This window comes from Harpia harpyja, chromosome Z (assembly GCF_026419915.1).
Source record: "Harpia harpyja isolate bHarHar1 chromosome Z, bHarHar1 primary haplotype, whole genome shotgun sequence".
Classification (NCBI taxonomy): domain Eukaryota; kingdom Metazoa; phylum Chordata; class Aves; order Accipitriformes; family Accipitridae; genus Harpia; species Harpia harpyja.
This window is the reverse complement of record NC_068969.1, coordinates 87,814,503-87,830,543: the sequence shown is the minus strand read 5'-3', so window position 1 is coordinate 87,830,543 and position 16,041 is coordinate 87,814,503. Positions and strand designations below refer to the sequence as shown.

General features: G+C 38.9%; 1 protein-coding gene across 1 annotated transcript in view; it reads right to left on the bottom strand.

Annotated features, from left to right (window-relative positions):
• The window catches only part of PGM5 (phosphoglucomutase 5), a 77,392-nt gene that overhangs the window by 25,371 nt on the left and 35,980 nt on the right, over positions 1-16,041 (bottom strand). The window contains exon 7 of the mRNA XM_052775636.1: positions 4,996-5,111. Within this exon, the coding sequence (XP_052631596.1) occupies positions 4,996-5,111 (116 nt within the window). The remainder of the gene's footprint in view (positions 1-4,995; positions 5,112-16,041) is intronic.

The following is a 16,041-nucleotide window of genomic DNA, read 5'->3' as shown; positions in this document are numbered from 1 at the left end:
AATTTATTACTGCAACTCTGTTAGTCAACTCTGTTTTTCACCTACTGTCTCTCTCTCTCTTATTCCTACTGCCCAGCTGACATGGTAGAAACTCTAGGGAGAGAGCTCATTCTGCTGCCTCAGTTCAGCTCACACCATTCTTCTTCGCTTTATAGATCCAGTATCTGCTGTTGTGGATCCGCAGAGGCAGAGCTGCCCTGTGCAAAGTAAAAGGTGCCTTGCAACTACGTATTCCTGAGATTGCAATACTAACAGTCCTCCTGGCTTGCTGAGGGCTCTCAGCAATCTCAGAATAATTCTCAGTGATACTTTTAATTGAAACATCCAAGGCATTAATGAATTCCAGACTGTTTAAGGAGCTGAAGCAGAGTCAACAGAACAGAGGAGTCAACAAATATTTTGCTGATTATCCCATTATATTTAATTTGCCATTAGTAAGGGAAATTATAATAACTGCATCTACTTCAACAATTTATTTTTAAGTTAATTTGTAAGGTATTTCTGCATATAACAGTAGCAAAAGTTATTTTTTATTACTGTAACAGTCAATTGCTATGGCCAGACTCAGAGCAAACAATCTGGGAAAAACTCTCAGAGCATGTTCCCATTCATACAGAAATACTCCACTTAAACAGGCATAAACTGAAGTAAAGTCTTGAGAGGCAATAGCCTGAGAAAAGTAAGATCATGCAAAAATGTTCATACTATGCTTTTTCTGGTATTGGAAAGCTGTTGGACATGCAGGCTGTCTTTTACATGTCTAACTTATTCTGTATCTGAGATTTCCAATTCTGATAGAGACAGTGAGGCCTGAGGGTCACATGCATGAAGAAAATGTCATTGCTTTTCCCTGAATTAGTCATCCCTGCCTAGCATATTGCATTCTGTAAATGTGATTTTAAAACAAAAATCTGACTGAAGCGAGTATACATTTTGTTTGCACACGCTTTGAATCTTATGAATTTATCATCCAGCAATCTGAAACTTGACGATATTTTAGGCAAATGGAGATTTAGGGGCATTCTGATCTGTTCCTTCATTCAAGTTAATGAGATTATTTTAGATTTGTATTACTGTAACAGATACCACCAAACAGCTCTTTTAAGGCTTTCATTCCTTTCAGCAGCAGCACATTTTTACATTCTCCACTAGTTCTTCTTCTACATAGTCTTGCAGGAGAAGGCGGCTGATGTTAATAGCATCTGGAAATTCAGAGATGAAGCATGCAAATTTATGAAAGATGTAGCGATTACTGAAGTGGCTTAAACTGCAGAAAGATAAATCAGCCACACAGCCCTCCTAATCCTGATTAATAGTTTGCTGATGAAATTTAGAAACTAATTGCTGCTGCTGACGCCCTTCTCTGAACTGTGTCCTGGGCATTAGTCATAGAACCAGAAAGCTACTAACCTCATCTGACAAGCTCCCCACACTGCTACAAAAATGGAATAAGTTTTTAAAGCACTGGTTGAGCTCCAAGGTCAGCTGCCAGAAAACAAGTCTGGGAAACACAGTCCTATGGGATGTTTTCAAAATCTTTTGTCCTTTTATAGCAGAAAATTTGCTTTTATTTACTTGCCAGAGCAAAATCCCTTATGTTATAAAGCCAGGGCTCAGTATTATTCGGAAATTCCAGCTGGGGTGGACTACCTGGGTACATGTGCAATTGGTCTCCAGTGCTGTTCGGCTAGTTTGACGACAGAATGTGGACCTGTGAAACCCCTTTCTCTTGCACAGAACAGCAAGTTTCCCACTCTGATCAGCTCTATGGTACATTTCCTTAAATATTCCGTGCTGAAAGCTAAAGAGGTGCCAAGTTTCAGTTCCCTAAATAGATATGATTGAGGGGAAAGCAGTAAAATTGATTCAGATGCCCAATACTGGCAGAAACTTGTGAGGGTCATGCAGCTTAGGACATTACTAAAAGATTCGCAATAAGGTAAATATTTATTCCTAAAAACAGCTTGCATCGCTGAAGTATTGGTCATCTACAGACAAGACTGCATTTTACAAATAAACCTACTGGCATATGAGATGTTTTCAAACAGCTGCACTGAATTGAAAGATGATAAGGAAACTGAGGCAGGGAGAAAAACAAACTTTAGGCATCGCAGTCATTGCATAATTGCCCTGTAGGAACCGTCATGATTCATTTACACAACAACTACACATGCACTGAGGAATTTAAACCCAGAGCTCAAGTTGTTTGGATGCCCATGGGATTGAATCTTGAGGGTTCAGTTTAGCCTTTAGATGGCATTGACTTAAATGGGAGGTCAGGAGGCTTTCTGCACTGAAGTGTTGCAGGTACAACAAAGCTCTTCTGACCAGAACGTGCCGCGATGCACAGATTAAATATTGCTGTAGAGCAGCTCTCCATGCTAGACACCAATATGTTGTTCAAGCACCTTTAGAATTCACAAGAGACAGAATTTATCAGGAATCTCAAGAAATAATGACAGGATAGGAGATCCAGATTAAGACAGGAACACAGAGAGTGCTAGGAATGCAGAGACTGGTCTGAGGTCAGGAGACGGGAGCTGCAAAATTGGAAGAGAGGCTATAGTACAAAATGCAATTGTTTTAGGCCCTACAGAAGGAAACAAGCAAAGGAAAAAAGTCAAGTGTAAGAACAGAGAGAAGTTAGAGGAATTACCTTGCCTACCTAGAAGAACAAACTCCAGAGGCCCTTCCTTGACATCTATGAGAAACCTGTTTCTCCTTCCCAAATTCAACAACCATCTGATACTCAAGGTAGTAAAGTTAGGCCAACACAGAACACAATGCCCTCAGTGTTTCAGTAGATCAAGCCCTGAAACCACCTCTCGTGATTCCTATATAACTGATCTGCAGGGCTAAAGTCCACCAATGCTTGGGACTGCCTGCTCAGCAAGACCTGAACATGCCTTTTCAATGGGCCAGGGAAATTCGATGTTTGACTTTTTTTATAACTGCACCATAAAATTTTAATAACAACTCTCCTCAAAGGAGACAAGGCTTCCACTAAGCAACCAAAGGTTCTTCCCTTCTCCCTGAGACAGAAAGCATCTGCAAGAGTTGTACTCAGCATCACCAGATGAGGAGGGTCTAGGAGCCTTACTTCCCAAGCAGAAACAGGCCTGAGAAAGCAGTTTCTCATGGCATATGGCACATAGAGGCCACCCCTGTTGGCTTTACATACCTCTACAGATAAAACTGCATGAACCAGGAGATGCTGCACTCTGCAGGCTAAGGTACCCAGATGTACTTCAGTCTACGGGAACTCACCATCGAACTCCTACAAGCTCCTTCCAGTCAAAACCCACACTTCCCTTTCTTCAGCATGATGACGAAGGCAGGAGTTTTTTCCAAATTATTTGGGTGCTAATGAGGTCATGCTGATGTCTCAAGACCCAACCAAGTTTCATGGAAATATTTGGGTTTTGATGAGCAGGAGGAACTTCAATATTTAGAGGGAAGGGGTACAGAACTGGCCTGGTGAAAAAGCATCAAAAAGCAGTGAGACCTGAAAACTCCCCAGTCTAGACCTCTCATGGGCAAATGGAGACACAGTCTAACAACACACCACAACAAATGGCAGTACATTCTGAAAGATACAAGATCTTCCTGCCCCACTCTCCAAGTTAAAACTCAATGACCTTGCAGAACACCCTTTGAAAATATCTATTCAAAAGATACATTCAAGGCAATACAGATCTGTGCCAGTCACAGCAATTAAGCCAAGGCATCCAGGTTGCTAATCATGGGACATTGGTTCCCATTCACAACAGAAAGAAAATAAACATTCATTATTCATTTAAATTCTCTTAATTCTTACAGATAGACAGCCAAAAAAATCTAACACATTTTTGTTTCTTCCATCATAGTCCATTCAGGTACTTAGAGAGTTAATGACAGGCTAACACATAAAGTGGTATGTCTATGGCTTAAAGGTATCCTCATTTTTTAAAAAGCAGCATTTTGCTCTAATTGACTTTAACCAACAAACTTAATATTCGACTTAACTCAATCAAAGCAAAATGAAATTTGTAACCAAGTTACTGCATGATAAATTATTTTCTATGAAAAGCTGTAGCCAATTAATTATACACCAAAATAAAGAACTCCATGGACCTCACACCAAAATATAGAATAAACTATTAGCCAGGCAAATGGTTAAGTTATTCTGATATGTGCTCATTCAAAAACAGTTTTAACATAAATCTACTAATAAATAAAAAGAAGAAAGAATTTCTGTGCCACAATCCAGGAATGAAAAAAAGAAACACTGTGAAATTTATTCAGTTTCTCTCATAAACCAAAACCACGTTTGTGCAGATTTACAGACTACATATTTTAATTGTTTGCTCTAATGCCTCCTGTCAGTACTGAATTCATGAGGGCTCAAATTTGCCTTTCATTCTGCATTCTATTGTGTGACTGGTTCTTGGGACAGATAAGGGAGAAATACTTAGGGAAAACACAGATGCCACCATGTAACTGAGTTTCTTCTAATGATTATTTTATCTGAGTTTTGGTGATTGTGATGTTCCAAAAAGGGACACCTGCAACGGGTTTGATTAGATACACCATTACGGATACCAATACTCACAATTTGTACACCGAATCACATTAGGAAAAACCATGTGGTTTTTTCATACAGGCAAAATCCCTCCAAATGCTGTTGCAGTTTGTGAAAAGAGTGTTACAGTAGAACCAGTGAGACCAGCATTATGTTCAAGTCGGAAGAGAGTGCCAGGCACCTCCAAAAGCTGTCTGGGCAGTGATAAGATTGCCTATGGCTTGTGAATGTCCATCTTCCACGTTTTTCATACCTCAGGGTACTGGACACCAGAGTTGCAAGACGACCCTCAAAATGTAAATAACTGACAGTTCTCTGTTCCAGCACAAGACAACGTTAATTTGCTGATTCTTTTGGCTTTGACTTGAGGCACCCAAGAAAATTAAAAGTTGTCATTAAAAGTCTGTGGAAACTTTTGATTACGTATTACTTACCAGTGCCAAAGCTTTCCTCCCCACAAAGTGAGCAACGTCCAGAATCCATGAGATTGGAAAAATATCTCCATCCCGTTGGTGTCTCATAGACAGGAACCTTCATTACTTTTGCCACTCTGGAAAAGACACAATAAAACATCACACAATTAATACATTGCTTTTTTTACATATGGCCTGGGATCAGTTGAGGAATATTCCAGGTCTTGCTACATGTCCTGACAGCTGGGCTGTAAGTAAAACAAAAAGAACAGAACAGATCAACAGCACCATTCAAAACCAATCCTTGCCTCTAAACCTGACTTCACAGGTATGTTTATACACCAACAGTAGTATTTTGGAAAATGTAGGCCCTCAGCTCAATAGCCTTTACCAGTATCTTTCTGAATAAGAAACAGCTATATCCAGAGATACACACTTTTGTTATACTAATATTTTAATGAAAGTTAAATCATCGTGTTGAAGTATCTTCCTTTACAAAGGTGGCCAACACCAATATGCTTGAAAGACACTTTTACTTCTGCTCATGTGTTCAAAGCCAACACAACACAGAAATGTTTCCATGATGCAGCACCTCCTCTAAAAAAGCTTTCCTAGTCTCAACCTGAGTCTGAACTTACTTTCCCTGTCTCCTCTGATGCACCTACAGGAAATAGTCCCACTAGCTGGCTGACCTGCCAGTATTTTCAAAAATGAAAATAAACCACCATATAAGCTGGATGTTCTTTCCCCTTCCCAGGTTGTTAACTGGTAATTATTCCTGTTATGAACTACAATGAAAAAATCCTTTCTTGGACTAAAAAACAAGAAGGAAGAAAAAATCCAAATCCTCTAAGGAACCCACTACCAAGCTGGGATTTATGCAGAATGAATATTACCGTTCTTCTTGTTTTTAATTATATTTGCTTGTTTTCATTGTGTGCCTAGGATCTTCAGAGCCAACTGATTTAATATGAAAAATAAGTCTTGAGATATAGTTAAGCAATCTGACTGACTATGAAGGACCTAACAATCTCCCCGGGACTGCTACAGCAATAACAACTAACAAACATTTCCTAAATTCCACCCCCACAGAAGAATATTTGACATGAGACGATTTACGTAATTTTAACTGCAGTCAAGCCCAGGCAAAGCAGATCAATCAAAGCAGGATTCAATGCGCTTAACACAATCCACCTAGAAGTTACGTGTCAAAGCAAAAGCAGTCATCTCTCTGACCAACAGAGAGACATCTGTTTTCAGACGCTCCATCACTGTGTCTTAAAGGAGACATGTAAGGTAGATGGGATGAACTGTCCAAATGTGCAAATACTGACCCTTTCAAAACCTGGTACATAAATGTACCTAAATGACAGTTCAGCCCTTAAGTATTCTTGCTGAAATCTTTAAATTGTTAATCAGCACTGTATTAAGTCTCCAAATCCACTTTTTTTTTTTTTAATGTAATAAATATCCATTGCTATCTAAGTCTCCTCCTAGTCAGCCTAGGTGTTCATTTTTGTACTTTTGCCTAAAAAGAGTGGGTTTTTTAATTGAGATAGAGTAAGAATTGCTGATACTTATTTGAAAAGAGCTAAAGAGGTACCTGGGAAAAAAGTATTATCAAAATATTTAATCCTAAACTCAGTTTTCATGTCTAGTTTAGAGGCAGAGGCAAGTGTATACTTCCTTGTATTTATACAGCACTAGCTATATTATTGGTCCTTAGAAATGCTGCTGTGTAATGGAGGTTATACAGTGCGGAGCTGAACAGGTTTCTGGCTGGCTCTGCAAAAAATCAAGAACATAACAGGATTTAATCTCTGTGTGACAATAACTGCAGACTGGGAACAGGACGATAGTGCCAAAAACCAGAAAACAATCAACCAGAAAACAATGGCTAACATGCTAGAAGAGCAAAACCAGTTCTCTTGAGGTTGCCTAACAATACAGCAGGAATATTTCTGCTTGCAGAAATGTCCCCATATCCTGGTATGGGTTTTTGGAGAAGGAAATCCGTCCCCTTTCACTTTTCTGTATTCCTCTAGTCTGGGGACAAGTAGCCTTGGATGGACCCATCTTGACCATCACCAAAGGCTTCCAGGGGTTGTAATGGTTTTCAAAGATTTCTGTGTATTAGGCTAGTACTGGAAATACAGATGCTGGTTCTGTTGGCAATGGGCTTACTTTAAACTAAGCCTTTCAAACAAACAAACAAAACACAATATACATATAAACATATACATACAAAGTTTATAGTGAAATAGATGGTTCCTTGCAGTATTTTCTTGTTCTTGACTCTTAAGACTTTAACAGAACAAATAAGTAGAAGCATACTGAAAATTAAGCATACTTTTTTTCTATTGCCATTTTACTGAACTAAAGAATCATCACTGGAAATCTCAATAAATGCAGAATGTGCCTTTATACAACCTATAGACATTCAAGGTGAATGATTGCCCCAGGAAACATGAGAGGGGTTCCCACAGGAAGATGCAAAAAATTCTCGAAGTTTCAGACTCAGAGAAGTAATGTGCTGCATCAGATCAAACAAATAACACCACAACTACAGGAAAATACCCTCAGAGGAAGGAGACTAATATTCTGTAACTGGGAAATTACTAGATCTTCAAAGCCAGGGAAAACAGAGATTAAACATGCGAAGGGGAAGGGATTTTTAATGCTCCTACATTTACATCTTTCTAAACAAGAAATATCACTGGTATGACTTCAGTGCAGAGAAAGTAAAAAAAAAAAAAAAAAGGCATCTTCATTTACCAAAACTTTTTTTTCACTTTATATTCACCAGACTGCTTTCTTGCAGACAAAATGACAAAATCAGAGTTTTTAGTCACTGCTACACCAAGTAACCTGATTTTTTTTTTTTTTTTAAAAAGTGCCAGCTCAGACAAAAGTGTAGCATCCCTTTTAGACCAGAATTCGGAAATTAGTTTCTATGTACCACTAAGGATTCCGAGCATTACCTAGTGCAGCATATGACTTCATGACAAGCTTGAAAGATACTAAGGAAATATTTTATTCTGCTAAGCAAATAAATGCTTAGGATGAGGGTTTCTGGAACTTGTAATTCTGCACGAACAACTGCTGGTGAGTCATGGTAAAGGTTTTTATCTGTAACAAATCACAGATCCATTAATTACAATCTATGATGTTTTTAGCAACGTACCTTTATAGAACAGTTCAAACAAGTCTATATATATAGCTTTTTAAGTTTCTCTTCCTTCTGTACATTTACACTGGAGTCCCCAAATTTGGGGAGTTAGAAATGGAAAGTCAAGTGGTTACCATAAAGATTTTGTTGTCTATATGAGATCTCTTGGTCAGACAGGATACTACTTCTCTCAGAAAGTGAATTTTGGAACTGGTGCTGCAAAGAGTTTCTATCTTGCAGAGGTCTCAATCATCAGAGGAAATTTTGTATGTCCTTATATATATGTATAGTGCATCATCATCAGGATACTGATGCAGTAGTGCTCCTGTAAGGGCAATACCTCAGTCTCTGAGTGAAGGTGTTAGTGATCAAAAGGCCTGACTTGACAGACGGAATATACTTCCAGAGCAATTCAAAATAAAAGCTGGAAAAAAATATGCCATAAGAATAGGTTCATTTTCCTAGTCTATTTCAAGTAAAGACATTCTATTTATGTCTAACCACACAGTTGATATATACCTGTGTTTATACATTCCATGAATATGAACTATGTAGAAGGAATACAACAAACTGTGGATATTCTGGTCCTTGTCACCTCAGACATTTAATGGGACTGACTTCAAACAGTATTCTTGCTTGCCTTCTTTCAGTGTAACTGCTCACTAAATCAATGAGATTACACAATAAAGTTTCTTCTGTCTGTGTGTAGCACTAATTAGCTCTCGCTAGACTGGGAAATGGGGTATTTACACTTGGACCTAAACCGAAGGGCAATCACCTTAGTTATTCTGCCCATATCAGAGCTAAGGGTATTTATGTTCCCAGTATGCTGAAAAACTAATTAAGGAGGAAAAAAAAATCAGAGTGGACTGCACTTTTTGCAATTACGAACATTATTTAGAATGATATTTTTTTAATTTAAAAAAAGCAGGAGCAGCTGTTTTTAAATGGTGAGATAATAGTGAGTTAAAATAAGACTATAAATTATTGCAAGGTTATATATTTAAATTTACCCTCCTACTGTACAACTTCACTCTCATTTTTATGAAGAAGAGCTAGTCCCACACTACCTATACTGACTGCTCACTTTTTACTAAAACATAAGGAGAACAAATACAACACAACCATGAGAAGCACTCTGAGTTACTTCATCACTAGAAAACTCTACAATAAGTCTCACCAAAGCAAGAGCTGGCCAGTTCATAATAAAGGTAATAATGAACATAGTAATAATCTTCATAATGAAGATCAGGTTTTATAAAAATTTCCTGTCAGAAAAAAAAAAATTCACAGCTAATTCTAAAATTTCCCCTGAAAGCCTTAACAGACTAATGTAGAAAACTTACCTGTTCTGCACCAGGCAACTGGGCTACTTATTGTACAGCTGCACAGCTGAATATCACACATCTTCTTCCTTATACTTCATAGCCATATGTATGTCACTTAACTAGGAAAACAGAGGGTACAGGACTCTTGACAGCCCAAATTATTTTCCTTGGAATTACAGTAAAAATATTATCCTGCTTAAACTGTGTAAACAGACAACTTTAAATTGAAGAAAAAATGTTCTTTTATTTAAAAGGATTAAAAGAATATCCTTGTGATACCTTTCTTTCAGTTTTCAGTGGAGACGACAGACTATTTTCCACAGACGGGCTAATAAAGCAAAGTGGTCCTTGAGGGTATCTCCCAGTCACTGTGGTTTTGCACTAGCAAAACACCACTGACTTCAGCAGAATTACCCTGACTTACATTAATGAAAGTCAGAGGGAAGTTTGCTCCAACCTATTCTCTACAATGCCACAAAATGTCCTGATGAATACATATCATTCGGACACAACAAATGGCCTGCAGCAAGCTGACTTTCTTGTGCCCAGTGAAATTTTTATAACTTCTGAGAATAGACCAGTCAATCAAACAAAATTATCCTGCCAAAGCCATGACGCCTGTTCACCACGAAGATAAAGGTCACAACACTGGGGGAAGGGCTTTCTTTGACAGGCCTTGTGAGCTGTTGTAAATGACTGGCTAGAGTTTTGCATTGTAGGTGAAATGCTGGCTAGGATAAACTGCAGCATCGCATTCATTCTGGAGCCTTACCTTGGAGGAAGAAAGAGGTACTAATGAAAGAATCACTAAAGAAGCGGCTATTACATGTCCTTGTCTCTCTTGTCTTCCACCACCTGTAGGTATCAGCTGCACATGGGAAAGACGCTCACAGATACCTGGGTGAGCAGGCTTCAAAACACAGACTGGTGTTCCATGGACACATTTTTTTTCAATCCTACTCCTCTCTGTGGAGCCAGCGCTGAGGTAGACACGGTGCTGTAATTCAGAGAGCAGCGAGCCTGATTCTGCAGAAGGGTAAGCACTCTTGGGCCCTAACAAACAGGAACTGAAGGAATTTGTGGGACAGACATGTGGGCCACTGAAGGATAGTGTGTGGTAGCAGCATTTCGCAAGAGATCAAACCTCTGTAACAGTTTCTTTCGGACTTACGGCTGTAGAAGAAAAAGGTTTCACACTGGATCTTCTAAATCTCTACTTAGCCACTAAAGTAGACTGTGTTATCTAATCTCCAGCTGATAAAAGCCTCATTTGATTTAAGGCCTGAATCATATTCTATTTTAAAGACAAGACTATGGTGTGACTGCAACTAAGAAAATCAGTTTTTCCTCCCACTTTTGTAGTCTTCCTTGACACAAAGAATGAAAAATATCTCAAGTAAGGCTCTGCATCTGATTTATCAAGAAAATAATTTCTCTAGCTGAAAAGAACAGTCTTCACACAGTCTAACCTTGGCATACTAATGTGTGTTATTTGATATTTTACTGCCTGAGATGCTTCAAAATTTTTGTAAGACTCTGGACACTTCTGAGATCAAAACAACTGACTTATGTTTGCCTACATCAATTTTTCCATCCCTTTATTAGAGATCCTGCTTTTGCTATTCTCTAACCATATAGTACAGTCTTTGCCTTGATGGACTTACTTGCAACCAGACCTAAAATTTCATGGGTTCATTCTTTTGGAGTAGTAAGATGACATCCAGGATTGAGCTCTTATCATGCTGCCACAGTTCCTTTTCCATCCAATCATTTGCATTAGTTATCTCATTCCCTCTCCAACATTCACATTTCTTTTGCAAAGAAATTTTTTTAAAAACTTAATTGAAAGTTTAGACACAATATTCATTGCCTTTTTAGTCACCGACTCGGTATCCCATTCTCACTGCATGAAATTTCCAATCGTTCCTTTTGTGGTCTCTTCTTGTTGATGCTGAAGAGCTCTTTGCTACTTCATTTCTCAACTTTGGAAGTCTAATTCAGCTCACCTTTGGTCAGTTCCCTCTTCCTTCTTATTATTTCTCAAGATGCAGGAGCCATGAACTAAGTGGGTTTAATTTTTTTCTTCAGTCTCATCTGTTAAGTCTCTCCTCTTTTTAACTATGCAACTCCAACAACCTGTGAGAAATTCACAGCAGTAGCAATGACAGCACCAGCACTGGCACCAACTATAATGTGAAATGGATGTTCTGCTTCTGGATGTTTTCACTCTGTCTGCACCGCCTTCCCTTAAAAGGCTTCAACTTCATATTGTGCAAGGAGCAGAACTAAAACAACGGTCACCTCCCTTATACGGTCAAGTATCACAGTGTTACTCCTTCCCAGTCTTTAATTTATTAAGCAAAAAAGCAGTGGAATGCTAAGCCCTTGCACACAACACAGATAACCAGGACCTATCACTAAGATAAGATGTAAACTGCCATGGCTGGCAGAGAGGCTATCAGGAGCACAAGGCAGAAAAAAAAAATAGTAGACAACAAGTTCCTTTTCTTTCTGCTTTCTAGGATGCTACATCTCACAGAGAAAGATTATAGTAACAGAAATCAATTTAAAAAAAGCATGTGAGGACTCTTCAGCTACAAAGGATCTAAAAACGTTTGGCTCTTTTGGTTTTGCTTCCTCCACACCCCTGCAAAGTTATAACTCTAAAATGCTTCTGCAGGTGGTCTAAAGGTACACTGAATCAAGGTCTGGTGTTCAGGGGTAGGTTCTGTCTTGAAAACTGGTAACTTCAGGTGGATTATTTTGGCAGACAATAGTTTTGAGAATGGTTATGGATTGCTAATAATTGCAGAAATCATCTCCTTGTTAAATTCCATTCAGGACAATTTGAATTCCCTTTCTATCAATGGAGCCTCCTGGCACTCATGCTACTTAACTGCGGTGCCAACTAACTGTTCCAATATTCTCTCCTGCCTCTCAGTCTCACATTGGCCTTTCCCCATGTTTGAAATCTTTCAACAGCAAAAACTAAAAATTATCCCAGCAGAAAGGCAAAGTCCTACAAACACAACCTACCTTGCTCATGCCTTGTAACACACAGCAACCATACATACTAAAAACTTATTTGACCTACATGGAAGACATTCACATTCAGCACAATCACCACTATACTCCAAGGACATGAACTACTGCGTGGAAGGTCAGCACCTTGGCTTTAAATTCCTAAACCAAACAAATTTAAAACTTCAGGCTCTTGAAGTTCATTGGACTTCTTCTGTCTCCTGTAGGAGCAGACTCGAAAAGGCTTGCAGCATCACAAGGATAATTAAAACACTCATCAGGGAACTCAGGCTCCCAAACATAAACACAGTGGGGCCCTGCAGTTACTTACACTCCTTGTTGCCACCTATGGGCCATGGTGTCAACACACAGCTCAATGTTTCATACCATCAAGTTTTCCTGCACACAGACTCTGCAATATCTCAGTCAGATGTTACAAGCACCTTGTGCAACATAGCAAAAAGACAGCACTTTTTAAAGTACTTGAGGCACTTTAGAAAATAATGGTAAACTAATTTGTGTCCCAATCCCAACAGGCAACTTTCTGATTTAATCCCAAGGGGTAAAAGTAAATTCATGTGCCTAATTTCATAGCCAGCTACAGAGCCAGGGGAGCACTGCAAAACTGAAATGCATTTGTAAGTAAGCCAACAGCTGCAGCACAGCTCTGCTTCAAATCTCTGAGAAAGGGCTGCAGAATGCCTCTGCCTCTTCCCTACTCTTCAGGGAGTAAGTCGTGAAAGCAAAAATAGCCAGCACGGCTCCTTGCTGAGTCTGCCTTTCCTTTCAAAACTAATGTGTTAATCCTGTCCACTGTGGGCAGGAGGTGCAAATATACCTTTTATGGACACTGTACTGCCCAGTCTCCCTAATTTGCTGTGGAGTGAACTGCCACTGATGCAGGATTCACTGGTGAACAGAGACAGTAAATGCACCTTTAAGAAATACACGAAGCAGATGGCATGCAAAGCTGGAATTTTTCACCCTGTATTTGCAGTGCTGCAAGTAGGTTATTGTCACAGTGACCAGAAATTTCTGCCAATGTTAAAACTATCAATAGCACGCAAGTTAGACATGTTACCACAATGAGACTGTTACTATCCCCAATTTGTGGGCACTATGAGGCATTAAAGAACCTTTTTCTGAGAAGTTAAATTACTCTTAAGAAGTTGCACTGGAGGAGGCCTCATACACAGGCTTAGGTTTTAAGGCCTTAAGTACAGCTTTGGCTTATAAATTCCTCTCTGAAGTCTGGATGATAACAGAATCCTAGCAATGAGATTCCATGGGATAAAAAACTTCTCTGAAGAGCTAAGTGCTTAATTCAATTTAATTGAAGTTTGTGCATACAGAAACTAAGAACTTTCCTTCTTTTCAAGGAAATACAGCACCAAAGAAATCCCACCATGAAAAACTGGACTTTATCAGAAGCCTCTCCTTCAGACAGGAAACTGGCCAATGAGCCTATGACATCTGTTTCTGCTCAGCCAGACTATCAGGGTATGGACAGTGCTGTCAGCATGAAAACACTGTAGCTCAGACTACAAAACACACAATTCTTTGCAGTCTTCAGAAAAAAAAAAAAGAAGAAAAAAAAAATCCCCTCTGTCATGTTTTAAAAAAATCTCAGCACTTTGACAGATTTTAGCATGGAGCAGATGTTCAGAAAATAATCAGAAAGGGACACAACTGCTAGATGCTAGACTTCTGCACACTCATAATAAAATTAAATTGAATAAATACTGACTCAGTAGTGTTTGCTATGAGTAGAGCTACTAAGAACACTTTCTTGAAATTGCTGTTAACATTGGAATTCACCTGTAATAAAAACATTAGTAGGACAAGAGAAAAAAAATTGTTCCTGACTTTTTTTAAAAGAAAAATTAATTTAATCATAATGAGAAATGTTTAATTCCAGAAGAAGTATTTGTGCTCTTATTACAGGCAGTGGAACCAGGTCTTACGTGAATTCACACTAAACTGCTAGAAACAATTCTCAATTACTTTTTACTAGGAATTAGTTGAGTGTAAAATTCTGTTTCCAAACTATTAACAATTTTACCATTTTGAACTCCTCACATGGTCAACACTTTTCTTTCTCTTCCATTGAATGACAGAAGGCAGAATGAATCCACTGTGTTTAAAACTAACCCAGACCGTCAACTTGAATGCCTGTATCTAGTTTGCTAAGAGCAAGAGTTTATTCTAAGAACAGTATTTATACTAGTGTCCTTTTCTGCTGTGTGTGAGGGAAAACACAGACATGACGGGATGAGAAGAAACAAGAAAGAAGACCAGGAACAAGTCCACAGCATTTCTCAGGTGCAGCTCCACAAAACTCATAGCCCAAATTTTTGTGGGAGGAGAGGACTAGAGTGATTTAAGTCCTGCTGGACACTCACCAACCTTAGGCAGCTCTAAAGGTGCAAATGACAGTAAAACATATGCCATATTTTGCAGCTGAGCATGGTTCAGGTATCTATAACCTCACGGCAAAGAAGCTATCTGTTAAGCAGGAAGCAGTCTGGTCCCATCAGTGTGGCACTGTGCCCCCGTTGGTTGGTCTCCACGGGCTGGGTTTGGTACTTTGCTGGCACAAACACACAGGCAGTGGGAGTCTAGATATAGTATCTCTGCACTGCTCTGCATTGTACCATGTAGACATACGGGCTTATTCAGGCTTCCATGAAAAACACTGCACTGTGTGAAGGAGGCATGATTCAGGCTTTGCTGAATTACTGAACTGTATTTTCCTTAGCCGGAGCTGTGTTCAGAATGTTCACAAGCTTTATATGATTTCAAACTACAGTACTGTCTGTGGACATGCAACCTGGTCTTCTGAGTTTTGTTCCTCCTACCTCTTCCACTTCCATGTCTTCTTATGTTTTTCAGCCCTACTCCAGCTGCCCCCCACACTGAGATTTATGAAGAGAAGCAACCTAGGAGGTTCTTGCTAGGGGATGCTGACTCAGTCACAGCACAACTTCAATTGCTCCTTTACAGGACAACAAGTGTTTTATACAAGGGCTCAGTGCCAAAAAGCAATGAGGGTAGTACATAATAAAATGGGGGAAAAGATAAAACATTGAAGTCATGGAAAAACTAGTATGTTTGTGCAAAATTCCTTTTTTCTATATTCTACATTCATTTTTTAACATAAACTTTTACAGAAGGCTTTCATATTTCCATTCAAATCCCTAGGGGGTTCTCATGAGTCCAAAAGTTAAGCGTGCTTAAGTATTTTGCTGAACTGGTGCCAAGAGGCAAAAGTCAACTATTTTGCTTTATTGAGTATTAAGCACCCATTATAAAGCAAGACTACTTATGTGTACTTTTAAGACCTATTTCCAAGAAATCTGCTAACAAATCCAGTACCTTACAGACAGAAATACTGCTCCTTATGAAGTGAAAAAAAAATTGATGCCAAGGTGGATAGGTCTGTGTAAATAAAGATAAGTTGGAAGGTTTATTGTTTTAAAGGGAGGGGGAAAGTAATTTCGAAGTGCAAAAATGGATGTGTTCATCCTCTTGCTTCTGATTTCTCTTCAT